This window comes from Nelusetta ayraudi, unplaced genomic scaffold (assembly GCF_046127955.1).
Source record: "Nelusetta ayraudi isolate G7.1 ecotype Tasmania unplaced genomic scaffold, CSIRO-AGI_Nayr_v1 ptg000027l, whole genome shotgun sequence".
In the NCBI taxonomy this organism is placed as follows: domain Eukaryota; kingdom Metazoa; phylum Chordata; class Actinopteri; order Tetraodontiformes; family Monacanthidae; genus Nelusetta; species Nelusetta ayraudi.
Genome location: NW_027466077.1, coordinates 1,133,128 through 1,160,653, shown reverse-complemented (window position 1 = coordinate 1,160,653; position 27,526 = coordinate 1,133,128). Strand labels below are relative to the sequence as shown.

At 51.8% G+C, this 27,526-nt stretch overlaps 1 protein-coding gene across 1 annotated transcript; it reads left to right on the top strand.

Annotated features, from left to right (window-relative positions):
- The first annotated feature begins 766 nt into the window (after positions 1–766).
- kmt2e (lysine (K)-specific methyltransferase 2E) lies at positions 767–26,766 on the top strand. Its single transcript, XM_076029998.1, has 24 exons — positions 767–1,138; positions 9,208–9,392; positions 13,386–13,497; positions 13,841–14,070; positions 14,166–14,305; positions 14,762–14,943; positions 15,057–15,095; positions 15,183–15,383; positions 15,591–15,721; positions 15,905–16,022; positions 16,372–16,481; positions 16,581–16,833; positions 17,702–17,800; positions 19,806–19,991; positions 20,884–21,213; positions 21,566–21,865; positions 22,697–22,847; positions 22,927–23,159; positions 23,240–23,296; positions 23,594–24,205; positions 24,378–24,694; positions 24,887–24,966; positions 25,465–25,544; positions 25,646–26,766. Exons 2-24 carry the CDS (start codon positions 9,322–9,324, stop codon positions 26,645–26,647), a joined length of 5,034 nt encoding a protein of 1,677 aa, XP_075886113.1. The 5' UTR covers positions 767–1,138; positions 9,208–9,321; the 3' UTR covers positions 26,648–26,766.
- Positions 26,767–27,526: the final 760 nt, after the last annotated feature.

The window sequence follows — 27,526 nt, the reverse complement described above, 5'->3', positions numbered from 1 at the left end:
TTTGTGACATTTATTATAGGTGTAAAATGGGCAATTTCTTGCACCAATAATCTATTCCTCTGAAACATTTACTGACATGATTTTATCGTATTGGTCAGTATTTCTTAGGCTTTCACTTTCCTGACATCAGTTCAATACACAAAATGCTGCTCTTGTGTAAGGTGTTGCATAACAGTTTAGTTGCCTCCTACTGTGTTGGCTATTGGATTCAGGCACTCCTCATCAGCTTTGCCCATATAATTTTTTTGCAAAATAGTATTAAGTGATCCTGTTTAGGTGCTGTCTGTAACCTTGAATGGGCATCTTGGAAATGGAGGAAACAAGGAGAGGAAGCATCAATTAGTTTAACAAAAAAAAAGCTCCCTGAAAACACATCACCACAGCCGACTTCCCTTCCCATCGGTTCAGATAGCAGCGGGAGATAAGAGCACAAAATACTGCTGTGACCTAATGTATTTCTTTCCGTGAGGTGTTTCATATGCTCTCTCACAGTAGCAACGTTTCAGAAAACTCTTTGCACTGCACCTCTTTAAGCGTATTATTTAATGACAACGCGTTCTATTGTGAAAGAAACTATCAGCCTTACGTGTTTGATATTGAGAGAAACACAGGTTAAATCCAATCTGTGGAGGACAGAAATAGCAGACAACACACTTGAAGGGGCACAACCCTGAACGCGCATCGAGCACGGTCACGGCGCCCCTGTGAAACCGGCCGGGAAGCCCCACGGAGTGTGAGGGCGGAGCTCGAGCCTAAAGTTGGAAGGGAGGGGGGCTCGTGGGGGAGGCGGAGTCTCAGCAGTTCTGGCAGGGCCGCCATTTTTGCAAAGGGAAAAGAGACTGGTTTGAGAGGATCCAATTTCTAAAAGTCGCCGTTGACTGTAGCGCAATTTTAACTGTTTTATTTTAATTCTTTCGCAGGTTTTTGTGTCACTGCACAGGACAAGGTGCAATGGATTTCTCTCTGGAATAGAGTCTCTAGAGGACAGTCTGAAATTCAAACCTTTAAAGCTCTGCTAGGATCCGCAGTGTGTGGACAGAAGTATTGTTTTGGTTGTGGAAGCTGAGTGGAAAGCGACGGGGGTCTCACCCAGGTCCCCCTATTTGCAGTTCGCATCTTCCAGAGTGGGCATAAAACGGTAGGTAAACTTCATTGACTAGTAGTGGAAGAGTGAGCCCAAATCCGAGCTGGAAGGCTATTGTTGGCTTTAGTTAGCTGGCTAAGGCAGCACATCATGCTGATGGTGGCTAACCTACTTGTACAATCAGCTGAGGTTAGCCTGCTAGTTAGCCGAGAAACACCGTTAGTTGAGCGTCGCCACATATTGGGTTCCCCGCCAATCGTTTTGACCACTATCAAACATTTAAAACGGGTAACTAGGTGACGTAAGTTTCTAATGTAAGTGTCACGTTGGCAAGCCCAACGCCAAGAGACCACTGGCTAGCAGGCGCATGCTACTAGCTCCAATTAGCTCGACTCGGAGCGAGCAGGGCACTGACTTTTCCTTGATGGTGCGGCAATAAACGAGGCGTCACACAAAGTTGTCGGCTTGATACAATTCTAAAGTTCCTCTCGTTTAACCCACACTTTAATCATATTCAAACCCTGTGTGCGTGTCAAAGTTGTCTTAGCGTAAAACGGAAACGCTGCAGTTTAATAGATTAAACCCCATCTCGTACAATAATGTGGAGCGCCTCCTCCACAGCATGGATATAGTCAACATTAGCATTGCCAGAGCTCGATCTGCCCTTAAAACATGTCATTGTGCCTTCCGATACGCAATTTCGGCACTAACTAGAGCAAGAGGGGGGGTCTAACTTGTTTGGTTTGGCACAGTGACACTGCGGGCCGTACTGCGCACGGTTTACTTGTAAATAATTTGACCCAATGAACACACAAACCGCTTTATTCTCAAAACTGTCGATGTACTTGAAATGAGTGACGTCCTTAGCAACTGCAGCTGTTGGTAAACGCACCAGTACTATCACACACTTATTGATTGGCTACATTGTTTCAAACGCCAAAACCGTGCATTAGAGCCAAACATTTCGCCCCCCCCGTTATCTCTGTGAACATATCGTGGCGGTTTCCACCTTGCACCAGAACACAACACACAATTTCCGCTCAGCAAATCATATATACATTGCCAGACAACAATAAACTGATACCTGCATGTTTACATGCGCAATAGAACGTTTGGATTGTAAATTCTCTCTACTCAAAAGACAGCACTACATTGTGGGGGGGAAAAAATAAGAAAGAAGGAAAAAAAGACCAAAGTCTTGTTTAACTGCGTAGTAATCGAATGCAATTTACATCAAACGCGTTCCCTGTTGTGACTAGATGAAGCGGAGAGTAGTTCTGACGTTCAGTATGGTGACCGCTGCTTTGTTATAATTAGACTTTCAAGTACATTTCACGATCACTCAATTTGGATTCAGTGTGTATTGGGTTCAAATACCGCAAGCGTGGGGGAGGGGATATTCCATTTGGGCATCTCGCCCCAGTCATACAGTTCGTAACTCCATCTCGATTGGCGATCCTAGCCGTGCCCGACTGTACTGTCGCAGTTGCTCGTTTCTATTCTGACCTGAGACACACAATTAAAAAAATCCCATATGCAATGCATGTAGACCTGGCTCTGCCTCGGGCAGTTCTCTCTCGGCGCCGACAATCTCGCTCTTTCTTTTTCTACGACGAGCCAAGTATTAATCCACTTCTTTTCGTGTCGGCGCTAGCTCACTGTGCTAACGTCAGTCAATGCACTACGCATTACCGCTATCCCTGGGTTACCGCTAGCCTTCGACGTCACCATCCACGCTAATATTTGGCGTCACTTTTTATGGCACTGAGTCAACGTGGAGTCCCAGTTTCACAGTGCCACACGTTCAATTCTGCGATTATTAGCGCCAAACGGACACGTTCCGAGTGGTTGGTCCGAGGTGACTTCCTAAAATGAGTGCCATTGCGTTTCGCCTGCTACATATCCAGAGGCCATTGGTCCCCACGACCGCTAGCCCGATTAGCCCACTAGTTCTGCTGCTTTCGACGAATTCACAAAAATCCTTCAAGAAAACAAGACATAGACTCAACCGGCAGAGTGATACCTAATGTAGAGTGTGTGAGAGAGGCGATTGAATGCTTTCTTGGGGATTTTTCCTCCCATGGCGAGGCTCCCCTGGCCACACGATTGTCTCGCCGTCCTGAGAAAAGCGCTATGAAAATGGCGACAGCGCCAGGGTGTTGTGGTAACATAATAGCAACGTTGTAGCCTCCACACCCCTATCGGCAGGACTGACTGCAGCGCCGACACACTCCGCTGTGAAGCAACTGCACGACACAGGATTTTTTTCCCTCCCCCCGCCAATTCAAGTTTAGTCAGGATAAACACCAACTACCACGACTGTAGCTCGTTTGTGAGCGTTTCCCTCCATTTTCCGGGTATCTCAATAATCCGTGGGAGGCTAACACTGTTCCCCAAAACGAAAGGCATAAGTATCTCTCTTAACATGCGTCACGGCTTGTGGCATTAGGTGTTTCGGGTTGTAGCGGAGCTTGAACGTTAGTTGTAATTAGATGAATGTAGCAGTAGCATCACAAAAGCAAAAATACACTTTTGCACCTTTTACTAAGTCTCATTTACAATCATTGATTTTCTTTTGTTGCGATAGAAGTGTACATTAAATAGTTCTATTGACACACACTCCGCTTGTCCATTATTTATCAGAGAGGACATAACCTTGAATTTTGTGTCCCTTATATAGTCATTGTATTGTACAGTATCCTTGTTATTTTTGGTAGAAAAAATATTGTTAGGATCATGTTGGGTGGTGATCTTGCAGATTGACTCTCACAATCCTGTATAATAGGATATACATCACTAATGCTGCTGTGACTAATCTGACTTGATTGGAGTAGTTTGCATCAATTATGATTGCATTTATTTTAAACATATCACTTATAAACACAAAAATATAATTTAAATGCCCAAAGCCTGTACTAGTCTTCATGCCTGTGACATCTTTGCCAGTGTTACTCTAATCATAAGACCAGAGATTACTTTAGATGTTCTTCTCACTCATATATGTTTTTCTTACCTTTTACGTCCATAGTTATATAGGCTACTGTTTGTGTTAGGATAAGTCAGACAGTAATTGTTTTTACCTTGAACATGACTTTGTGTTGTGAAAGTAGGTACTTCCCTTTACGTGTCCATGTCATCCTAATGAAGTTCAGCTGACTGTGGACATGGTTCACTGTTCATGTAGGAGTGCAGGGCAAAGGGTCTTTTCTCTGCAAGTACTTTAATGCTGTTAGACGAGTAATAGGGTCCTGCAGTGCTTAATACATAATACGCACAATCCCGAGCCATCTTGTTCTGTCTTGTAAAGGAGCAGGAGTCTTTGTCCTCATACTGACGCCTTTACACCCCCCACATCTGCGCCTTATTCGAGTATGCAACATAAATACCTCACTAGCTGTGTGTGTCCCTGGTTGCTTTGTGCAGTGGTGTGTGTGTGTCTGTGTGTGTTTGCTCACCGTGTTGACAGAGATGGCAAGGGAGGGTGAGCTGCTACTCCCCAGCCACTATGGGGACAGAGGTTTGTGGCAGACGTCACCGAGTCAAAGAAGTCTCCGATGACACGCCCCCTGTTCTCCAGAAGACGCACTTGATTTAGAAAAACAAAAAACTAATTTTGAGCAGGACTTTATTAACATTTTCAGTGCATTTAGAAGAGCGTACGAAAGTCAGTCAGGCATCTGCATAAGATGTTTATCGGTGTATTGACATATTGATAGGGCAGATGAAGGCCGTAGCCTCGTAAGCTCTTCCTCCGACTCTCTCCACCCTCTTGAGCACCTCTTGTTATTGTTGTCTCACCCGTCCCCGGACACTTGGCTCCCATCTGCCAAACTGTCGCCCCTGGGCGCAGGTGAAGTCGCTACGCCGGCACTCTCTCTGCAGAGCGTCTGTAGAGCGGTCTCAAGCGACCTGGTGACTTGTGCGGTGCCGAGACCCCCCTGGAGACCCTGAGACAAAGCTGCCCGGCTCTGGGGGCCCACCAAGGTCACATGGTTTCCCAGCTGGGGGAAGATCCAGGGCTCAAGTGACCCGGTTTTGTGCCGCTAGCTGGACCGTAACAGATCCCTGTGTAAACCTGCGGACTGCCCTCCTGACAGGTGGCTTTTTAGCTGCTAAAGCCATGCAACACATCGCCGACCCTTCTGTCTGTGTTACAGTAGTATGAAGGAATAGTAGTGCGCCTCATAAAGAGGGAACGTGCCGTCGCTGCCAGTGATGTAACAACACTGTGGTCCAGGCATGAAAATATATGCTCAAACGCTGCCGTAATGGCACCAGAGTGCCACTTGCTGTTCTCCAGCCACATACCACCTCTCCCTTTGTCCAAAGGATGTCTATGGCTGTCTTTTTTTTTCAAATTGGCTACTGCAGCTGTCATCCATCAGCTTCCACATCAGAATGTTTCACAAGCACAGACATGTACAACGGACATAACCGGGTTTCTGATGTCTGTTTTAAATCAAACGTTTTTTAAATTTTTTCTTTTGAGGTAGTATGCCCCCACCAGCAGAGAGCCGCTGCCCCGGGGGTCCCTCTGAACACACATTACTCGGACTACAGGAGGGCTGCCCCAGCTCCTCTGCCAGAACCAGTTTCCCATCGACTTTAACTCACTCTCACTTTATCTGCTGGAACTGAGCTGAGGGTCTTTGCAATTGTGTTTGGTGCCAGGCTGTTTGCTCGTGCCTCTGCTTTATGAGGCCTTCACAACTAGGTGTCTAGTTGCGCCACAGTCGTCTCAAAGGCGCCCCGATCACGTGACTTCTTAGCTGACTGATGTATTGGCTCGCTTTCAGCTGTTGTGGACACGGGCAGCCGCATTGATGTATGATTTCATCCTTAGTGCCGAAGTGCTGGCAGCCGCGGGCGCTGATTTATGGAGGACGGGGCAGACGCACCGTGTCCCGCTGTGGGTATGGTGGGAAAAAAAAGAGTCCTACATTCCATCTGGGTCGTACTTCCTGTGTATGTGACTGCATTTGTACGTTTTTTGTTTTATCCGTTCATTCATGAGCTGAGTCATGCAGGCAGCTATGAGGACGGTGTGAAGTCACATCAGCTCGGCTCGGGAAGGGGCCTGGTGGTGGTGGTGGTGGCGGCGGTGGTGTGTGGGTGTTCAGCTGGAATTCCTCATTTTCTCTTGCTCCTCCTCCTCCTTGCTGAGGGAAAAAAAAATGAGTCTAAATGGTTCTCTGCTGAGGCTTGGCTGCGAAAGCAAGAATGAAAACACTTCCACACGGAGCGGTGGTAATCAACTGAGAAGAGAGGAAAGCTGTCGTCTGTGGCACTCTGTTAGTCTGCCGCCGTCACCCCCCCACACACAGCCCAGCCCCCCCTCTCCTCGCCAACTTGAGTGCGGGCGGCTCTTTCTTTAACGCACAGATATTCCCCAACACAATGACGTGACTGTGTCCCCTCGCTGAGGGCGGGCGGGCGGTAGGGAGAGAGGGCTGGAGAGGGAGAGATGTAGTTACGCTATGCGCTCCACTCTGCCACCCAGAGTCCACACAGGTCTGCGCTGCGTTGCGTCACTGTCAGACGGACCCCCACCCCCACTGGCCTCTGAGGTGGGGGTGGGGAGGTTCGTGAGGGAGGGGGGCGCCTGTGGGCGATTGCCTGCGATGCCAGGAAAGCTGTTTGCGGAGCGTGAAGGGGTTGGTTGGGGGGGGGGGCAGCATAGCGGGATAATAGATGGAGCCTTTGTGGCTTCAGCATTGTCTTGCCGAGGTGTTTTGCTCCTCGCGCCGTCGACGTGGCCGGAGGTGCCTGTGAACGCTCTCCTGTCGTGTTCAGGGGCTGCGTCTGCGACGTTCCCCTTCACTCCGCGTTACCGTCTCAGGGTTTATTTAGGAAATGCAGCGAGGAGGAGGAGGAGGAGGAGGAGGAGGAGGAGAAGGAGGAGGAGGAGGAGGAGGAGGAGGAGGAGGTGGGGAGAAACCCGGCTGGGCGGGGTGACCAGGCACAGGAAGGGGGGAATGTTGTTTTTTTTTTTTTCTCTCTCTCTCTCTCTCTCCCTCGCTCCCTCCCTGCCCCCTCCCTTTTCTCTCGCAGTGTTTCTCCGTTGTGATGGGCAGCTCTTGGAGAGGAAGTAGGAGGAGCAGGCAGAGGCAGTCACAGCACAGCTCAGATTTAGTCAGGAATGCTGCTGTACTGTACTGCTTTTTTTCTTCTTCTTCTCCTCCTCCTCCTTCCCTTTTCTCCCCCCTCCCTCCTCCTCGTCACCCACCTTTTGTCAGCCCTGACTGGATGTGGCTGCAGCGCCGCACAGAAATATTTGAACGCAGCCCCTTATGGAGAATAATGTTTGAAAAGACGGGCCGAGGGGTTATCTGTCTGTGTGTGTGTGTGTTTGTCGGGTTGAGGGCTATATGTGAACACGGCTCTTGTGTGTGCATTCTTGAGGAGTGACAGCAGGATTCCCCGGCTAAAGAGCACAGCAACCTGGAGGACAAGGAAACAAACAGGCAGCTTTGAAGGGGAGTTGGGAGGGGGTGTGGGGGGCACACTGGGCCTCTCAGATAATACTAAGCAGGGGGAGCGTGTCGCCTCAGTGTGGTTGGCACGCCGTCCCGTTCCCCTGCTATAAAGAAACTCTTATCCCTCCATTGTTAAAAAAAGAGGAAAAAAAATCTCTGCTAGTGTGTGTTGTGCCGCGCACAATCGAGGGAAGAGCAACGGAAAGGTGTTTCCCATCAGCTGTCACACAGGCACGCTGGGGTCGTCGTCTTCTTCTGCTGCTAATTAGGCCTGGTGGCCGGACGCTTTCCGAGAATCCGCTGGCTTCAGTAGCCAGAACGCAGCGGCCAATTAGCGTCTTGAACCGCTGCTGGTGTCTTTTTTCTTCTTTTTTTTTTTTGTGTCTGTTTAAAGAGTGTCATGACTCCGCCTCCCGCTGAAATGTGACTTTCCCGTCGGCCGGCGCGGTCCGAGGGTGGACGGCGATCCTGCTAAGCGACGCACCGCCTTCCTGTGGAGACGTTGCGTGTGCGTGTTGTGGAGATGACACACTGGTGCGATGCCCTTTAAAAGCACGACACCGCTGGGGCCGGCCTTTGTGAGTGCGCGAGGTATTTTTTCCTTCGCAAGCCGCTGGCCTGCCTTCCCTCGTCCCGTCCCGTCCAGTCCGGTCTTCCCCTTGTGGCCGCAGCGCCGGCCTGAGCCTTTTGTCTGGCCCCGAGCGTGCACGAGCAGGCTGGAGGTGTGACCTCCAGCCTATTTTGTCTGGGCATCTGTCCCTCGCCGCTAATCCTGCTTATCAACAGAGCTCTCTTTATCAGGGGCAGCCACACTGACACATATGCTTACGATTCACATCAGCCTGCGTATAATTTATGAGTCCCCCTCGCCACCGCCGCCACTGCCCTCCTGCAGGAACACCGTTTTCATTGCCCGACGCCTAACACGAGTCAATTATTGACGAGCTCGATGTTCTAGCGCCTTTCCGCATCCATCCATCAGCCGCAATACAAACAGAAGGATTGGAATAAACACAGTGAATCACAATGAAATGACGTGCGTGCATGTTTTTTTTCCCTGTCCCTTTTGTTGGCACGAGCGCCTGTGAGCTGGGAACAGAGTAGCAGCCCTCTTCTCCTCCGCTGGAAAGGGGGTAAAAGAAAAAAGGAAAAAAAAAATGGCCTCTGAGCGCTGTTGCCGTTCCCTCCCCTCCTCTCATGGCTGCCCCGGCTCCTGTGTTCTCTTGCTCCCCTCTGTGGGAGTTTCCCTCCAGTGCAGCCTGCAGCGCTCCCGCTAAACGCCGTGCAGGGGTCGCTTTAGCGCATTTCAGGAGAGCGGCCCCGGCCTCACCTCTGCAAGAACACAGGGACGAGTCTGTTTCCTAACTGTCGGTTTCAGGGCTCGCACAGAGAGAGAGAGAGAGAGGAAGAGAGAGGAAGTTCTTCTCTCTAAATTGTTTACGTTCTGAAAGTGTGACTCACGCATAAGCGCCCTGATGGAAATACCCGGTTTTCACTATGATTTACCTCGTTTGCTTCGCTGCCTTGCAAACGCTGTGAAAGAAGTGACACACGCGTCTCTGCTATGATCATGCATTTGATTGCAGGAAGCGATTCCTCGCCGCTCTCCTTCTAACAGTTTGCCTCTGTCTCCTGTCTCCTGTCCAGGCCTCGTGGATGCACTTAGATGTCTGCAATGACTGCTGCGGCTGACATGCCTCAGTGTTTTGGACTGCCATTCTCTGGACTCAGTAGGACAAGAACTGATCAGCAGAGAACGTCATGAGCATAGTCATCCCAGTAGGGGTGGACACAGCAGACACCTCATACCTGGACATGGCTGCGGGCTCAGAGTGAGTAACACCCACCAACACCCCCCCCCCCCCCCCCCCCCCCCAACCACCACCACCACCACCCCCCAAATCCACTACTTTCTGTTGTTTGTCTCATTCTCAGAAGTGCTGGTGAAAATAAAATAAAAGTTCCTCTTTTCCCACTCCTGCTCTTTCATCCCTTCACCCCGGGTTGAACTGTGTCACCCTGAATAGGTCTTGTTTCCCCTTTGCCGTCACTCCCCGTACGTGCCTCAACGTGTCTGATACAAAATCTGATCCCGTGGCTTTGTCCAATCCCCCTTTTATTCACACGGATATTTTCTCGCATGTTTACATGGTTACTGCTAATGAGAAAGGAATTTGGAGCCCATGAAAAGCCCAGCACTCCCGCAGAGCCGGGCCCTAGCGGTCGGCTCACTCCTGACGTCTACTTTCAACAGCTCATCCCCGAAGCTCACGTCTTAATTTCACGTGTGCACTGATTATTAGTCTGTTTGAAAATAAATCCATTCACCCTTTCAGTTTTCCAGTTATTTATCTGTCTGTGGTGCCACGTTTTGTATTTTTTTTCTTTGCTCTGCATATATCCAGAAAAGCAGAGCTGGTGCATTCAGCCATGGCAACAAGCCTCCCGTCGCCCCTCCTCTCCTATAGTCTTGTCAAGGGCATCGCCGCATCTTTTCTGGTCAAATAAAACCAACCAAGAGCTTCTTGTATGACTAAAAGAACAACACACGTCATCACATCACCGAGGGGCTCCTGTCTCTTTAAGGGAGCGGGAGCTCTCCGCTCCTTTCCCCCCCCTCCCCACCCTACCCCACCCGGAGCTGTTGCCGTGACAGCTTGTGTTGCCATGGCGCCTGCCCCTCCCTCCCCTCTGCACTGCGCACAGCACGTTGCCATGGTCACTGGCCTGAGTGACAGGTGGCCCTCGCAAAAGACACGGCGTCGTGGCGAATGGCCCCGCTGTGTGACCGCCCCCCCACCACCCCAAAACCCTCCAACCCCCTCCTATGACCAGCGACCCTCCGCCCATGTTGGGAGCCCGCCGCACTCAGACCTCGGAAGCAGTGTTGCTTTAAATGGGCGTCACGTTGGCGTACGACGTAATGTTAACTAAATCTGAACACCTTTCTTATCAAATCAAGTCTTTCACTAAATTGAACCTATTAAAAAAAAAATAAAAAATTAAACTGAAAAGGCAAAAAAATATATATTTTCTTCACTGCCAGACGCCAAACTAAACTGACTGAATGAATAGCGCCCCCTGCTGTGGTGGAGTTTCTCAAACGTCGTCCAGGTTCAAGTCACAACTATAGACGCGCATGCATGTTGTATTCGTGGTGCAGAAGTCCTCGTGTGTTCAAGAGGCTGATGTCACGCCAGCGACATCATGTGTCCTCACCTACCACCTGCTGCTTGGCAGGAATACACGTGTACACACACACACACACACACGCATGCACGCACACACACATGCGCCTGGTTTGATGACTGTGGGTGCGTCAGTCAGGTTCCATAAAGCAGAACTGGCTTTTCATCAGCAAATCTGCCCCCCCCCTGCCCCCCAAAGTCTGCAGCAGTGTTACCAGCTGTTGGTGTGTGTGTGTCTGCGTGTGCGTGGATGCGGATGCGATTGTGGTGCGTCCACCCGTGACACACGGAGCCCAAAATGTGCGTTCATGCTGATGGGGTACGTCGTGTTGCCATGGCAGCACGCCGGAGCTGCTCGGGAGCGAAGGCGTTGCCTCTGGTGGCTCGGCGCCGCTGCTCTTTCTCTCCCGCTGCTGATCTCTCCATCTTCCACGCTCGTCCACTCCGCCTCTCCGCGCCCTCCGCTCAGCAGGTGTTTGCGTCTTAATCCGCATCTGCTCCTCCTCGTTCCTCTTGCGTTCTGTTCTTTTTATTCAAACTTGTGACAAGACGTCGTCGTCCCTCTCCCGTTTCTGCGCGCCACAAACGCCGTTCGCGTTCAACCCGTTTTTCCCTTTTCTGCCCGACTCTGCTGCGTGTTTGCAACCCTCCCACGTATGTCCACTCCCAGCGCTCTAGTCCCTCCTCTCCCCGTCCCAGAGGTGGAGGAGGAGGCATGAATGATGTACGCCCTCCAGCTACGCTCGCGTACATTCAGACCTTCTTCCCGCCAAACAGGCCGGCTCACTTGTTTCTCCACATGCACGTCGGCGGCATTTGCCGCCTCGCCGCCGTTTCACGTCTCAATTAATCACTCACTGGTTTCAGGCTGAATGTAGAAAAAGGCACGTTAATTGTATTTGAAGAGAAAATATCCCGTCTTAACGACTAGCATGCACTGTAAAGACAGACTTTGGTCAGTTTAATCATTAAAAGGAAGGACCTAGTTCACTCTTCCTTCCCCTGGCCGCTGTAATATTTAACCTGAACTCACTTTTTGCCCTCGTTTAGTCTTCAGGCCTGCCTGTGTGCGGGAACACACACACACCTTCCAACCCCTCGGGCCCGCCCCCAGAACTCTTGTGTGTACTTACGTTTTCACTTTGACAGCAAGCGCTTAGAGCGGCAACGCACAGGAAGTGTTGCACATTGCTGTTACGGCATGCGGCAACTGACACATCAGGGCTGAGACCAGACTCGCACTCAGGTACCACGCCGCCGTCGCTGCTTCACGCCACCGTGGTGTCGACTTGTAGAGCTGGGATTTGAGCAAATTCTTATTGTGTAGCAATTCTTCCGTTTAGAAAATCTTTTCATTCTGCCGTCGTCGTTCCCTCCCGCCCCCCTCCCCTTCACCTCCGGTTAGAAGTGCTGCAGCGTGCTCTGTTACACAATGTACTTTAAACTGTTTGGCACGCTTTCCTAAAGTTGTCGGTGTTGTTTCTGTGGTTTGTGGAACCTATGGCTGTACCCTGCTTTGACTTGGTGCGCGCGAGTGCTCGTGTGTGTATATGTGTGAGGTTAAAGGAACACAAACAAGTTCCTGTGTGTACCAAGGATGGTGTTTGTGTATCTCTGACCTTGGAGTGCTTTTCCTCCTGTCGTTGCCTGACTGAAGCACAATCGCAGCCCGAAATGCAACACCTGACCTCGTCTCATTCCTTTTCTTTTAACCCAAAGTATTTTTATTTGTTTAGGGTTTTTTTTTTTTTTTTTTTTTTAAATACAATTTCCTTGTACTTTATGTCGCTCTTCTTTCTTAAGGCCCCCTCTTCCTCTGCTCACTCTTGACTTCCTGGTCTCGGGTTTTGCTGCCAGTTGGTTTCCCTCTTCCTGCGCTGCCGCCCTCACAGCAGCCGGAGAATAGGTTAATCTGCTCATAATGAGGGTGGGTTGGGTCTCAAACGGCCCAACAGACTCGCTCTCCTCGGCTGCATTGTCGTCCTCTGGAAAGTGGATCTACTGGTTTGGTGTGAACGGCTGCTTGTGTTTGTGCAAGTGTGTAGTTTTATGTGAGTGGCAGGCGGCGCGTTTGCCACCATCGTCATTCGAGCACGAGTGGAATCCATGCCGTTTACCCTGCTGTACTTTTGTTTCTCACAGCCGAGGAAGCCTGACTGATATTTCACTTTTTCCTGTTCCCTGCGCATGTTGCTATAGATTGACTGGAATACATAGCACAACTAAATTCTGAATAGTGAATAAAAGGAATCTTTCACTTTTAAACTGATTCTGGTCAGAGTGCAAGAGAGAAGGGGAAGTGATTCAGTGTGCCAGTGATCGATACGCATCTGTGTCGTGCCCATTAAGGCTCAAACTGTCACGTGTTGAAAATGGAACAAAATGCCTCCACTCAGAAGTGTTGGTTGGACGTCTTTCACAAAATAACACATTTACACACTTTTAAAAAGTAGCAAAACTGTGGAAATATTGACCCACAGAATCCCTCCACTGCTACCACTGTTCCTGTCCAGCAGGTTTCCATATTGTTTCCATATTGTTGGCAGCAAACCTCTACAACTGCAACCTCCTACCTGTGTTTATGCTGTTTTTCTGCGTGCACTAACAATGTGTGTGTGTGTGTGTGTGGCCCGACAGACCAGAATCGGTGGAGGCCAGCCCGGTGGTGGTGGAGAAGTCCAGCTATCCGCACCAGATCTACAGCAGCAGCTCTCACCATTCCCACAGCTACATTGGCCTTCCTTACGCTGTGAGTGCGTCTCCGTCTCGGCCGTCTCATTGCCCTCCGCTTCCTCCCTCTCGGGTTAATCATTGAGTGCACGTTGACAAGCCCTCACTCAGATTGAAACAGAACGTTGACTCGTAACAGGACGACTTCCTGTACGGCTTAATGGCGCTTAAAGCTCCTGCGAATCGATTTGTTGAGAACTTGTTCAAATACACCAGTATTCAAGGCGATATGATTTTATTTTTCTTAAACGGTAACAGGAAGTCAACTTTGAAATACTTGGCTCATAATCAAACCTGGGCATGTGAATATATGATGTGGGACACCTGATGAATGTGACACGCCCCCTTGTCTCCTCCTCCAGGACCACAACTATGGGGCGCGGCCCCCACCGACGCCCCCGGCCTCCCCTCCCCCCTCCATGTTGATCCGACAGGGGGAGGGGGGTCTGTTTGTTCCGGGCGGCCAGGATGAAGCGTCCCGGGGCACCACGCTCAGCACCTCAGAGGACGGCAGCTACGGCGCCGACATCACCCGCTGCATCTGTGGCTTCACACACGACGACGGCTACATGATCTGCTGTGACAAGTGCAGGTAGCCCTCAGTCGCCCCCCTTCCTCTGTCCTTTTCCTGGCCACACTGTATGTGTGGGTGTGTGTATTAAAAGTTGGCCTTGGTGTCCCTTCTAGTGCCTGGCAGCACATAGACTGCATGGGCATCGACAGGCAGAACATTCCCGAGACCTACCTGTGCGAACGCTGCCAGCCGCGACACTTGGACCGAGAGAGGGCCATCCTGCTGCAGACCAGGAAGCGGGAGTGTTTGTCTGGTGAGCAAGGTCACAGAGACGGACGCCCCCGTGTCTGTTGAACTGAACCTTCCAGCCCGAGATAATTAGCACAGGGCTGGGGTTTTTTTTTTTTGTTTTTACTCGGAATCAGACGTGTGTAGCTGCTGTTTGATTAAGAGGTGATGAATCTCTAGTTTCTCTGTTGAGCTTTGTCCTCACTGCAATAAAAGGCCAGCTTGTTAGTGAGCTGAGGGTTGTGTCAGGATGCAGTATTCTCCCCACACAGACCTGCTTGATATCAGTCAGGGAACCGGGGACACACTGACATCTGCTGGCTGACAAGTGAATGTTACAACACACTTTATTGCAGACTGATTTAGCTGCGCAAGCTTTGGTTTAGTTAAGTTTTTGGTTTTGTTTTGTTTTTTACCCTGCAGCTTCTTCAGTTCTAAATTTTCTTCTCTTTTCTTGACATATGCGCCCTGCGCCAACCAGATGGGGACACCAGCGCCACAGAAAGTGGTGACGAGGTGCCGCTAGAGCTCTACTCCACATTCCAACACACGCCCACCACCATCACCCTGACGACTGGGCGCCTTGGCAATAAGCAGGCTGACAAGAAACGCAAAAAGAGTGGCGACAAAGAGCCTCCAGCATCCTCTGCACGCGCTAAGAAGGTCGGTTCAGGTTTAAAAAAAAACAAAACAAAAAAACATACACGGTGCAAGTGGCACCACATATTTTTGGCTTCGACTAATTCTTCCTTGAATTGTGCTTGTTTGCCCCGCAGGCCTTCCGCGAGGGCTCCAGGAAGTCCTCCAGAGTGAAGGTGCGGCCGCTAAACGATGCTCAGGAAATGTTCTCTCATAGCCTTCTGTGATTTAACGTCTCGCTCTCCCTCCCTCCTGTCTTCCAGGGCGCAGCCCCCGAGCAGGATCCAGACGAGCACTCGTCCCTATGGGAGAACAAGATCAAGACGTGGATGGAGCGCTACGAGGAGGCCAGCAGCAATCAGTACAGCGAGGACGTCCAGGTGTTGCTGCGCGTGAAGGAGCAGGGCGACGGCAAGAGCTTGGCGTACAACACGCACCCGGCCTCCTTCAAACCCCCCGTCGAGGTAAAGCGCCTGCGCACGTGGACAATTAAGACTTTATCAATTCCACTTTCATTTCCGCTGCGCACAATTCCTTGACCTTTTGACACCCCCCACACCAAAGAACGCGGCCAGACCGCAGCGCCGGCACTGTAGTGATGCTATATGGTGTGTGTGGGTGGATGAGGATCGTCCCTCGTGTCTGACTGCATCGTCCTCCTCCCCCTCCAGAGTCAAGTTCAGAAGAACACGAAAATCCTCAAGGCCGTGCGAGACTTGGCCCCAGACTCCCTGATCATTGAGTACAGGGGAAAGTTCATGCTCCGCCAGCAGTTCGAGGCCAACGGCTACTTCTTCAAGAGGTCAGCTCTCCCTGGACCCGTCTCGCCCAACACCCCTCTTTGAATACACACAATGTATTTCCGCCGCGTTTTATCGTGCTCTTTGAACACGTTACTCAGTAGTGCGCCGTGCCATTAATCACATCCTGCCGTGTATCCTGTGAGTCACTAACGCGCTTTTCCCTTTTTCTATTTACTTTGCAGGCCGTACCCCTTTGTGTTATTTTATTCCAAATTTGACGGACTCGAAATGTGCGTGGACGCTCGCAGCTTTGGGAACGAAGCGCGATTCATCCGTCGCTCCTGCACCCCCAACTCTGAGGTGGGGCAAACTTCTTCTTTTTTTTTTTCTTCGTTCAACAATGTCTTTATTAAATTTTCCAAATGTGAAAAAAAAGACTACAAAGTGACATGGATGAGAAAGTGTATAAACACGAGTCCTTACAAGCCAGGGGCATTCAGTGAAACAAAAAAATGGAATTGGTTTTCCCCTTTTATACACATGTGGTCACTATAACAGTGCAAGCGCCCAGAAAAAAGTAGTAATAACGAATAATATGCGTATCAAAAAATGGGGAGAGGGAGTCTCACACTTGAACTTCAGGAAAACACCCCAGAGGCAAAGTTTTTTTTTTTTTTCTTGCCCAACATTGTGTCACTTTTCTTCTCAGGTGCGGCACGTCATTGAGGACGGCATGCTGCATTTGTACATCTACTCGCTGACGCCGATCACCAAGGGCACAGAGATCACCATCGGTTTTGACTTTGACTATGGCAGCTGGTGAGTTTGAACACACAAAGCGACCGGTGTCCTGCATCTAGATGTGGTTTATCTTTTGATCCTCTTTTTTTTTTTTTTTTTTTTTTTTTTTTTTTGTAGTAAATACAAGGTGGACTGTGCCTGCGTGAAGGGGAACCAGGAGTGCCCGGTGCTGAAGCACAACCTGGAGCCCACGGAGAACCTGGGCTCCGGAAACCGGCGCCGAGGGGGCCGCAAGGACAAGGAGGCGGTGCGGGACGACCCGGGTCAGAACCAGAACGTGGGCCTAGACGGCGAGGGGAAGAGCAAGAGCGTCTGCGACGGCAAGCAGAGGAAACTCTCGCCCCTCCGCCTCTCCATCTCAAACAACCAGGCAAGCTGACTCACTAGCAGTTGGTTTGAAAACACTCTGCATCTCGTCCTCCAGCACTGAAATAGTCGTCGTCTCATCTTCATATAGCAAAGCAAAAGTTAACCGTTACCCTTTTTTTTTTACCCTCGCATGCAGTTGAGTTTGAACTCTGTCAAATGTCATGTGCATGTTGTTTGCATTGTCACCTATTTCTCTCCATCCTCTTCAGTTCCCTCTTTTCTCCCATCACCACCGTTTACCCCGTCCGCATCCTCAGTTTAGCCTTTAACAGTCATGATGTTCGTCTCCGTCATTCCATGTGTGTTGCAGTGTCTCACCATCAGTTTGTGCAGGTGAACAACAGGCAGAGTGTTGCGGTCGTGTCCAAAAGCCAAAATTTCCCACAATCCGCGTTCCTTTGAAAACCAAGAGAATATCATCTTTGCCCAGACTTTTTGGGCTTCCTATGAACAGTTTGCTGCCGGACCTGTTTGAACTCGCTCCAGTGCGTCTGAGAATTTAGCTCCCGTCAGTGGAGGCGGCAGCTTCAGTGTCCAGCTGTTCGTCACAGGTGTCTGAAAGTTTTCCCAACAAAGAGGATCGAATGTCAGCAGAGAAAAAAAAAAATCCCCTTTGAATTCATCAGTGAGCCCCCTGGTGGAGGATGGCGGTAGAGTTCTATAAATCGCAAGAGGAACCGTGTGTAGATCAGGGAGTTTGGAGCGGTTTTGCTTCTGGGCAGGGTACCTCGGTTCCCCTTCACCTTTCAGATGACCCCTACCCTCCCCCACCTTCTCCCTCTCTTACCTGTCTCCCTCTAGTCTGTAGCCAGACTTGACTTGACCAGCTGTGATAAAGCGGCGAACCCCGCTCTCCCCTCCTCTTACAGGATCCTGAGTTATATGAGGATCTAGAAGACAAAACCTCCGTTAGCAATGAAGTAGAGATGGAGTCAGAGGAGCAGATTGCAGAGAGGAGGAGGAAGATGGTAAGTGTTGCAAAGCTTAGGGGGCTACAGCTTTTTTTTTTCTTTCACCTCCCCTCCCTTCCCTTCCCACCTTGCCATGCCTTGCCAGGCCAGGCCAAGCCAGGCCAAGCCAAGCCAAGCCAAGCCAAGCCACGCCAGGCCAGGCCAGGCCACGCCACGCCACGCCATGCCATGCAATGCAGGCGGTCGGCAGGAAAGAGCCAAAATTAAACTGTTCCCTGTTGCACCTGGTGTCACTCGACTATTTTTATGCTTATTACGGGCGCTGTGGCTTGGGTTGGTGCAGCTGTTCTCTTCCACTCCTCCCCACCCTCCACAAAACTGCTCTCTGCTAGCTGCTCGCCAGCGCCCCCTGCTGCTATTAATGCTGCTGCTGCTGCTGTTCACCTCACTCACAGTTGTTTTGGACTCTATCGTCCTGCCACAGTCATTGACCTGCCGCATCTTTTCTTTCTCTTCAAACTGTCGCCTCCTCCATCCCCACCCAGCCAATCAATGGGTGTGAATTCCTCCAGTGCTTGATCACAGCAGCCCTGTCTCCTGTCAGTGGAAGCAGCTCTGTGTGTGTGTGTGTGTGTGTGTGTGTGTGTGTGTGTGTGTGTGTGTGTGTGTGTGTGTGTGTGTGTGTGTGTGTGTGTGTGTGTGTGTGGTCCTAACGCCTCTTCCCTCCTCATGTTTCTCTTTCAGTTGAGTCTTGTGCTCCCCTTGCAGGACTTTGAAAGTGGCTGATTACTGTTCCAAAGGCCGGCTTCTCTTGCCAAGTGGCCTTGTATCTCTGAAAGATCGGGCTTATTTGCACTCACAAACACACACGCGGGGCCGCGCACACGCTCGCACTGTGGAAATTACGCCGCAGTCAGCTTCATTTCACACAGCGGACCCCGGGGTGCGAAGTGCTGACTCATCGTTGGCCGCCGATACTGCTCTGCTAATCAACTGGAGAGGGATGGATGGATAAAAGGGGCGTGGGCTTGTTGCCAGGGTGCTACTGACTCTAGCGGCTCCAATAGGCCTCTTCCCAGGGAACGTGGCCCAGGAGAGAAATGTTAAGGGGTAAAAAAAAAAAAAAAAAGGGCAATCACAACACAAGTAGCTCTGTCGATGTCCCCGGGAACCTTGACAAGCCCCCTAGTGGTAATCAGAGGACACTGACTGGACTGGCTCCATGTCAGCGGTTCCCTGTAGCTGAAACAGCCTTCAGGTTCTCTTATTCTTGTTCTCGTCTATTAACCTAGCAGTCTAGCTGTGAAGTGGGATACTAAGAGGGACCGCCCAGGACATGAGGAGGGTGGCCTGGGCCTGGGGCTGGGCCTGGGGCTGGGGGTGGTCGTGTGAGGGAGAATCCCAAGGTTGCAAGAATAAAGTGAAACTGCGGAGTTTTACAACAATGAAGCCATTATATTAGTAGATTAAAGCCGTTAAAGTGAAGATAAGACGCTAATATTGTCTGTCGGGTCAGATTTCATTGACTTAAATACCATAAGGCATCTAATTCCAATAGAGACAAAACTGGTTTTCTTTTTAGCCAGAATCTCCTTGGCGTGAAGCTTCGCTCATCCTTCCCCCGTCTCTGTATTTATAGTCCACTTGTTCACCTTGTCGCTTGAGCAAGATGATATCGGATTTTCTGCAGAAACTCCAGGTGTTTGTCTGGCGGGGTGGCCTGGGAAAACTAGAGAAACTAGAGAAAAGCGGAACTTGTTGTCTCGGGTTTTGCGTGAGGAGGCTGTGAACGCTGCACTGCTGAAGCTCCCACCTGACCTTTCTTTGTCTTTGACTGTGGAAGCGAGCTGCCTCCCTTTGCCGTCCCCCTTCTTCCCCACCACTCCTTGGCTCTCGGCTGCTTTGGCTTCAACTCCCAGAGCACATTAAGCTGCGGTGGTGCTGCCCCCTGGGGGTCTGCCGGAGAAGAGCAAGCGCTTGATGAACTAACACTTCTGCCTTTTTTCCTTCTCCTCCTCCTCCTGGCACCCCGGTCTCCCTCCTTCCCCCCTCATCCCTGTAGACTCGAGAGGAGAGGAAGATGGAGGCCATCCTGCAGGCCTTTGCACGGATGGAGAAGCGCGAGAAGCGGCGGGAGCAGGCCTTGGAGAGGATCGGCAGCGGCAAGTCGGAGGTGGGCGGCCGCAGCGACATCAAGGAGGAGCCGCCCGCCACGCCCGAGATGGCTGACTCTCCGGCTGTGATGCAGGTAGGAGGAGCCTCTTGTATTCTAAAAAAAAAAATTAAAAAAAATAATAAAATAAAACCGTGCAGCCTTCACAAGGCATTGGTTGCTCTCTGACCCAACCACAATACAGGAGTGGATAAGTACAGAAAATAAATTACATTTACCTGATGGAAAATATTAACTTCGCCTTCCGAAAGGCACAAGCGGGAGACTGCGGCTCAGGAGGGAGAGCGGGTTGTTCAATGACCGAAAGGTTGGCGGTTCAAATCCCGCTCCATCCCAAGGACACAACGACTCGATTAACCCACGTTGCCTCATGCAAATGCAAGTGGATGTTGGGGCCGTTTGGCACTGATTGGCTGTCATGCTTCCGTCAGTCTGTCCTAGGACAGCTTTGGCTACACATGGAGCTCCACCAGCACCAGGTTGAATGTGGTGTGAATAAATAATGGGTTCACTGTAAAGCGCTTTAGGTGCCTTGAAAAGCACTATATAAACGCAATCCATTATTTATTGAAGGTTGGACCAAGTGGGTTGATATGTTGGTCCATAAATGGACAAACCGAATGGTTGATTCTGCAAAGCTCTTTTTATTCTGCATTGTTGAATGCTCTAGTGGGCCGTACAATTTGTTTGTACTACTCATATTTCATTTCAAACCGCCTGGCAGAACTTTAGTTTTTTAATTTTTTTGCTCATTCAAATGTGTCCATCTTTCCCATTGAATGAATAGTTTTCGAAAACAAAGTACCTGATTTTTTTTTTTTTGTGAGAGTTTTATTAAAAGAAACAAACATTGTGTGGCCATCGCAAAACTAAAAGGAAAAAAAAAAAAAAAACAGTGCGAGGACGTTGGCTGAGCCTCCAGAGACAAAAGTTGTGATGAGCTCTGCCAACTTCCATTCACTTGCAGCCAATACTGGAGGTCAAAGAGGAGCCGGGCCTCAAGCCAGCCAAGGTGAAGGGCTCGAGGAACCGCAAGAGCTTCTCCAGGAACCGCACGCACATCGGCCAGCAGCGCCGGCGGGCCAGAACCATCAGCACCTGCTCCGACCTGCAGCCCAGCTCCCCGGCCGAGTCCGTGGAGCCTCCCGCCAGCGAGGCGCCCGAGGGCGAGGAGACGCCGCCCCTTCCGGAGCCGGAGGCCGTCTGCTCGCAGGCACCGGACAGCAGCCCCCCCCACAGCAGCTCCCCGGCCCCGGACAGGAACCGCAGCGGCAGCAAGAACTTCAAAACTAAAAAGGTAGGAGCCGTGGCGCCGCCCCAGTGGTCAGAAGTTGTATAGCAGGGCCAACACATCCAACTTCTTGGTTATTTTTGTGTGTGTTGCAGCGTTGTAGTACTGGAGATTGGTCTTGGTCTCCTTTTAGATTAGGGTTAATCTTAAAAAAAAAGAAGAAAAAAAGCAGCACAGAAAATGATAAGATGCCTTGCTGAACTGTTCCATTTAGAAGTGAACTTGAATTAAAAAAAAAAAGATATTGGTCATTTTTTCTGTTTTGTTTTTCTTGGTCTTGTTTCGGTCTCTATGTTCTCTTGTCTTGCTCTCCGGCGGTGCGGTCTTGACTACAACGCTACTGTGTTGTCCCCCTCAGCACTTTGTGAGCGAGTGGGTGGGCGAGAAGCAGCAGGACCACAGCGTGGTTCGGACCCCCGAGCCGACCCCCGAGAGGCCGCTGAGGATAAGCAGCGACCCCGAGGTCCTGGCCACGCAGCTCAACGCCCTGCCGGGCATGGCGTGCTCGCCGCAGGTCTACAGCACGCCCAAGCACTACGTCCGCTTCTCCTCCCCGTTCCTGGCCAACCGCAGCCCCACCACGCCGGGCGTCCCCACGGGCCGGCGGCGCTCCCGGGAGCTGCCGGAGACGATGCCCACCACCGGCTCCTGCAAGAAGGTAGGGTGCAGAGGAAACCTTTGTCTTTGGAGCACGGAAAGCCTGAAAAAGTCATGGAATTCTGTAAAATCAAAAGTTCTGGAGACGTCATGAAATTTGACCGTGCCCCTGATGAACTAGCAGAATTATTTTGTTTTGTTGTTGACGTAGGCTATGTGCCGCTCCGACTTCTTATGTCTCCAACTTTGCTACGTCTCCGTCAACCTCTGTTAGTTCCGTCACCTTAGCTCACGTACTTGCCCATTACCTCTCTACACTCGCGTGCGTAGTTTCGATGTTGATTCGTTTAAACCAGGTAAAAAAAAATCCGACCATATCCACTGATTTAATTTTTCTTTTAAACAAGAAAGTGCAGAAAACAAAACGAGTAACAAAAACGACGTCAACCCTACCCCAGTCTGGCTTGACCCACACCAGCTTCCATCCTCATCCAAACAAACGTTTCTCCATTTTTTTTTTTCACCCAGAATGCAAAACCCTTAAATAACCAAGGATCAACTTTCAAAATAAAAGCCTTCCTCTTAAAGTTATAATTTAATTGAAACAACCCAAATCAAAAGATTGTCCTTTATAAATGTAAGTTATCAATATACTAATTTAAATAAAATGTACATTTAGGCACCTACACTTGTTTTTATCAAACTGAAGCCCATTCCATATACCGTCTGTATTCTGAATGACTTAAACAATTATTGTTTAGCTTCACGTCTCAAGTATGAAAAGTCTATTTATAGGTTGCTGTAAGGTCATGGAAGTTTCATGCAAGGTCATGGAAGTACTATAAAGTTTTGAAATCCTGTCAGTGAAAATGATTTTGTTTTTCTTCCCCAGCGGTGGTTGAAGCAGGCGCTGGAGGAGGAGGGCTCCACCAGCCCGGCCAGGCGGCCCAGCTTCGTCATGCCGTGCGAGGGGCCCCTCAGCCCCTCCATCAACGGGGACTCGGACAGTCCGCTGCCCTACAACGGCACCTGTTCGACACCAGGTAGTCTGTCTCAGGCAGCCCGCCAGCCGTCCGCTCGCTCTCGAGTCTCCAGCTGACCCCTGTGTCTCCCCCCACCCAGAGTTGCCCACGCCTTTGAAAAAGCGACGGTTGAGTCCGTTGGACGCCTGCATGTCCGAGAGCTCCACGCCTTACGGCTCGCCCTGCGCCACGCCCACCAGGGCGGAGCAGTCGGAGGCGCCCACCACGCCCATTTTAATGGCCACTCCTCCGCGTCCCCGAGGGGAGGAGCCCACTGCGGAGCCCACGCCCTGCACCCCAGTACAACAGACGCTTGGCGCCGCCGCGCCGGAGGTGAGTCTTGACTGCAGGGAAGGTGGCTGATGATGTGAGGAGCTTCACGTGACTGATGGTGATGATTATGATGCTTTCAGAGTGAATCTTCTGTGGAAAATTCCTCGGAGATGAGTCGGAAACCCACCGTGCAGGAAGTGAGTCGGAGGCAAATTCTTTGCTTTTCAAAATGACAAACTGGGGGCAGTGGAAGTTGGAGAGCTGTGTGTTCTGTGTGTTATAGTGTGTGTCTTGTGTTATGATGTGGGACCTCCTCGAAAACGAGATGTTGCATCTCAAGGGGCTTTCCCAAATAAATTGAAATTAAAACTCACATTTTACGATGAAGCTACTTAATAGACTTGGAAGAATATTATGCACCTTGCTTGCACCTAAATAATAAAGACACTTTTTTTAGGTTCATTCTTAATTAAATCCTCTACTCTCTCCTCCAGGCCGATCGTCCTCCGTCGTTGCTCTCCTCCCCCTGCGTCATGGCTCCGCCCCCAGAAGTTCTCCCGATGGAGGCCAAGGTGCCGGCTCCCGAGAGTCCGCAGCCCCCCACCGTGGACTCGCTGGACTGTGCGGAGGACCGAACCGACGGAGGGGCTGCGGCATCGGCGGTGGTAGAAGCCGTCGCCGAGGCCTCGGCCGTGCTGGAACCGTGTGCTTCCTCCTTCCCTGGCTGGATCAAGAGTCCTGAATGCGGCCTGACTGGACCAGCTGGCCTGAACTTCTCCCCAGTCAACTCCAACCTGCGGGACCTGACGCCCTCCCACACCCTGGAGCCCCTGCCAGCCCCCTTCAGGTGCGAGGCGACGTCTGGTGCAGCAGCAGCAGTAGTAGTAGTAGCAGCAGCAGCAGCTGCTGCAGCTGCAGGCTCTGCCACGTCCGGGTCGGTACCGCTCATCAGCACTCAGCCCCCCTTCAGCAGCGAAAGCCAGGGTCAGATCTTCTACCCGGCCTCGGAGGAGGCGCCTTTGCTCGGCTTCTCGCGCTCGCTCAACGCCGACGGCTGCGGCGGCGACGGAGGAGGATCAGCGCAGAATCCACCACAGAAGAAGAAGGTGAGAAAATGCAGCAGCAGCAGTGATGAATGTCAAGAATGTGTTTGTGTGCGATTGGTGAAAAAAGTCAAAATGTTGGTGCACATCCGCAAACATCCAGGTGGTAAAAAGTGTGCGGTTCTGCTGCCCCCTGCTGGTTGACATAAAACTCTGCTTCTTTGCCTTCTCCCAGGTTTCCTTGCTGGAATACAGGAAGCGGCAGCGCGAGGCGCGACGCAGCGGCTCCAAGACGGAGTGCAGCTCGCCGGTCTCCACCGTGCCTCCTCTGACGGTGGACGCCTTCCCAGTCGCCATGGAGACGAGCAGCGAAGCTACCGCCTCCACGGCTCCGTGCAGCAGCAGCAGCAGTAGCAGCAGCAGCAGCAGCTGCTCCACCTCCACTGCCACCGCCACCACCACGGTGGTCAAAGAGACGCCGCCGCCGCTGCCGTCGTGCGAGGAGGCCGACATGCAGGGAGAGAGAGGGGAGAGGGACGGAGAAGGGCAGTGGTGCGTATCGTCCACGTTCCTGTTTGTGTCAATAAAGCTTTGTCTTAACAAGTGGTTTAACTAAGCTAATCCATTGTGTGTTTAATTAATGTCTTGTCCACTGTTGTTGAATCGGTCTTGTTGTTGAATTAATATGAAATGAACTTGTGTTTAATTGAGTTGTGTTTTTTTTTTTTTTAAACAAAATGTTAGGACGTCGTCGACGTCGGCGGAGCAGGCGAGAGAGCGCGGCTACCACCGAGCACTGCTGCTCAGCAAGGACAAGGACGCAGGTGAGCAGCCGCTTTTTCATAGTTCGGCTGCACGAGCTGTGTTTCCGGTAGAATTGTGCAAAAACCTGAACATTGCAATAAAAACCTGGTAATAGGAACGTCTAAACTTAAGGTTTTGACGCTCTCGTGAGGTGCTTCTTCGGGTCATGTGACCAGTTCACTTTAAGTGAAAATGGCGCATTATGCTTGGACGGAGGAGGAGACGGAATATAGACAATATTACGTGATGTTGTCTATATTCCTGATGATTGGAGCAGCAACAGCAGTCGTGCTGCTCCAAAATCCAAAGTGTTTTGTCCCTCCATCCTCCTCAAAGTGGCGTCTCGCAGGACGAGATTTGAGAATTACGGTTTACGTTTTCACACCGTTCAATGGAAACGCCTGCAAATCGCAATTGTACTGTGTTAGAAATACCGCTTTTATTTTGCGAGAAACTGTCATGGAAACGCGTTTTAAATTTTTCCATTTTTAATTCCTTGGCCCCTCCCCCCTTCAAAGATGCTGAGACGGAAGGCGGAGACACGTTGGCGCCGGGCGACTGCCCCTCCCCCAGCCTCCAGAAAACCTCCACCCACACGGTAAGCCCGCCCACCACCGCCGCCACCCTCACGATGGCGCCGTCGCTCACCCTCCAGGTTGAGGCGTAACCACTCCCCCTTCCCCCCTCCCCCCTCTGCAGCCCTGCTCCCCCGGCCGCCCGCCCAAGGACGAAGACGGCGCCGACCCTGCGGCCCGGACGACGGTCAACCCCGCCGGTGCCAAGACGACGACGACGGCGCCGCCGGCGCCCCTCACCCCCACCAAGCTGCACGCCGGCCCACCGCCCCCCTCCTCCCCCGTGCACTACCCGCCGCCGCCCTCCTCCCACCTCCACTCGCCGAAGCCTCAGCCACAGGGCTCCCCCTACCGCAGCCAGAGGGCGCTGTTCTCCGCCCAGCCCCAGACTCAGGGCCCCCCGCCCTCGGCCCCGGGGGTCCCGCCCCCCTTCCCCACGTACAGCGGCGCCGCCCAGAGTGCCGCGGCCGCGGCAGCACCACCGCCACCGCCGCCCCCGCCACCAGCACCGCCGGCCGCCGCCGCCCCCACCTACTACCCCGGGTACAAGCCCACCTCCCAGCCGCTGCTGCAGCCCCTCCCCCACGGCGTCCACTACCAGAACTCGGCCGCCCCGCCCCCTCCGCCCCCGCCGCCTCCCCACCCCATGTCCAGCCCCGCCCTGCTGCACGTCAACCACCAGCTCCTGCTCAACACAGCCCCCCCTCCGCCTCCCCCACCGCAGGGCCAGGGTCCCCCCCCCCAGCAGCAGCAGCAGCCGCCCCCCAACGCCACCGCCGCCGGTGCCGCCCTGCTGTCGCTGACCCCTCCCCCGCCCCCTCCCCCTCCCCCGCCCGCCCCTTCGTCCAGCGTCCAGATACAGGCCCACCACTACCAGAACCTGGCGGGCTTCCAGCCGGCGCTGCTGCACCCGGGCACCACTGCCAGCGCCCCGGTGCCCCCCACCAGCTACCCTCCCCCTCTGCAGCAGACCGGACTGCCTCCTCCGCCCCCTCCCCCGCCCCAGCAGACTCAGCCGGGCCAATCGCAGGCGGCCACCTCACAGATGCCTCCCGGGACTCGCGGGGCGCCCTCGTCCTCCACGGCCTTCCACAGCTCGGGCTACCTGAGCACAGGGTGGCACTGACGGCGCCCCCTGCTGGGGGGGCGTGTACCATTCAACTGTAAATAGGTTTTCTATGTTCCTGATCACAAGGCCAGTGGAGAAACTGCGGGATGAACTGTTGTTGTTTTTTTTGTTTTTTTTATAATAAAAATTTTAAAAAAATAAAACAAGGACACAATTTTTTTTTTTACAAGAGGATGGTGAACAAATCCAGACAAACTGTAAACGAACTGATGATGGACGATGCCCCCCTGCCCCTCCCTCCCACCCACCCTCTCTGCCTCTGTTTTTATACATCCCTGGTGGGACAGAGAGGAGAGGAGGAGCTCTGTTCTGTGTCCTGTTTGGACTCCTGTTGTATCACTCCCACACACCCCGCCCGCTCTACATACACACACACACACACACACACACACACACACACACACACACACACACACGTTGTTTATCTATGGACATTCCAGCCTGTAACCCCCCCCCCCCCCTGCTCTGCCGGTCTCCATTTATGACCCCCCCCCCCTCCCCCTCCCCGTCTCGTCTGTTTGCTGGGGTTTCCGCGCAACCGTTCGTTTTTAATCTAGAGGCTCATTTTAATAAAAAGTAAAAGCTTTTTTTGTATAGAGGAAATGCAATCACATGCACACACTTCAAGTGTTTTGGGTTTTTTTGTTCCTGTTTTGTTTTGTTTTTGTTCTTTGTTCCTCGAACCGCAAGAATAATCTGTTCACTGCTGCCGATTCAAGTCAGACCTGTGTGTGTGTGTGTGTGTGTGTGTGTGTGTGTGTGTGTGTGTGTGTGTGTGTGTGTGTGTGTGTGTGTGTGTGTGTGTGTGTGTGTGTGTGTGTGGCTGGCAGAGCAGCCCCCCCCTTCCCGCTGCCCCCACCCCCCACCCCTAGTAGG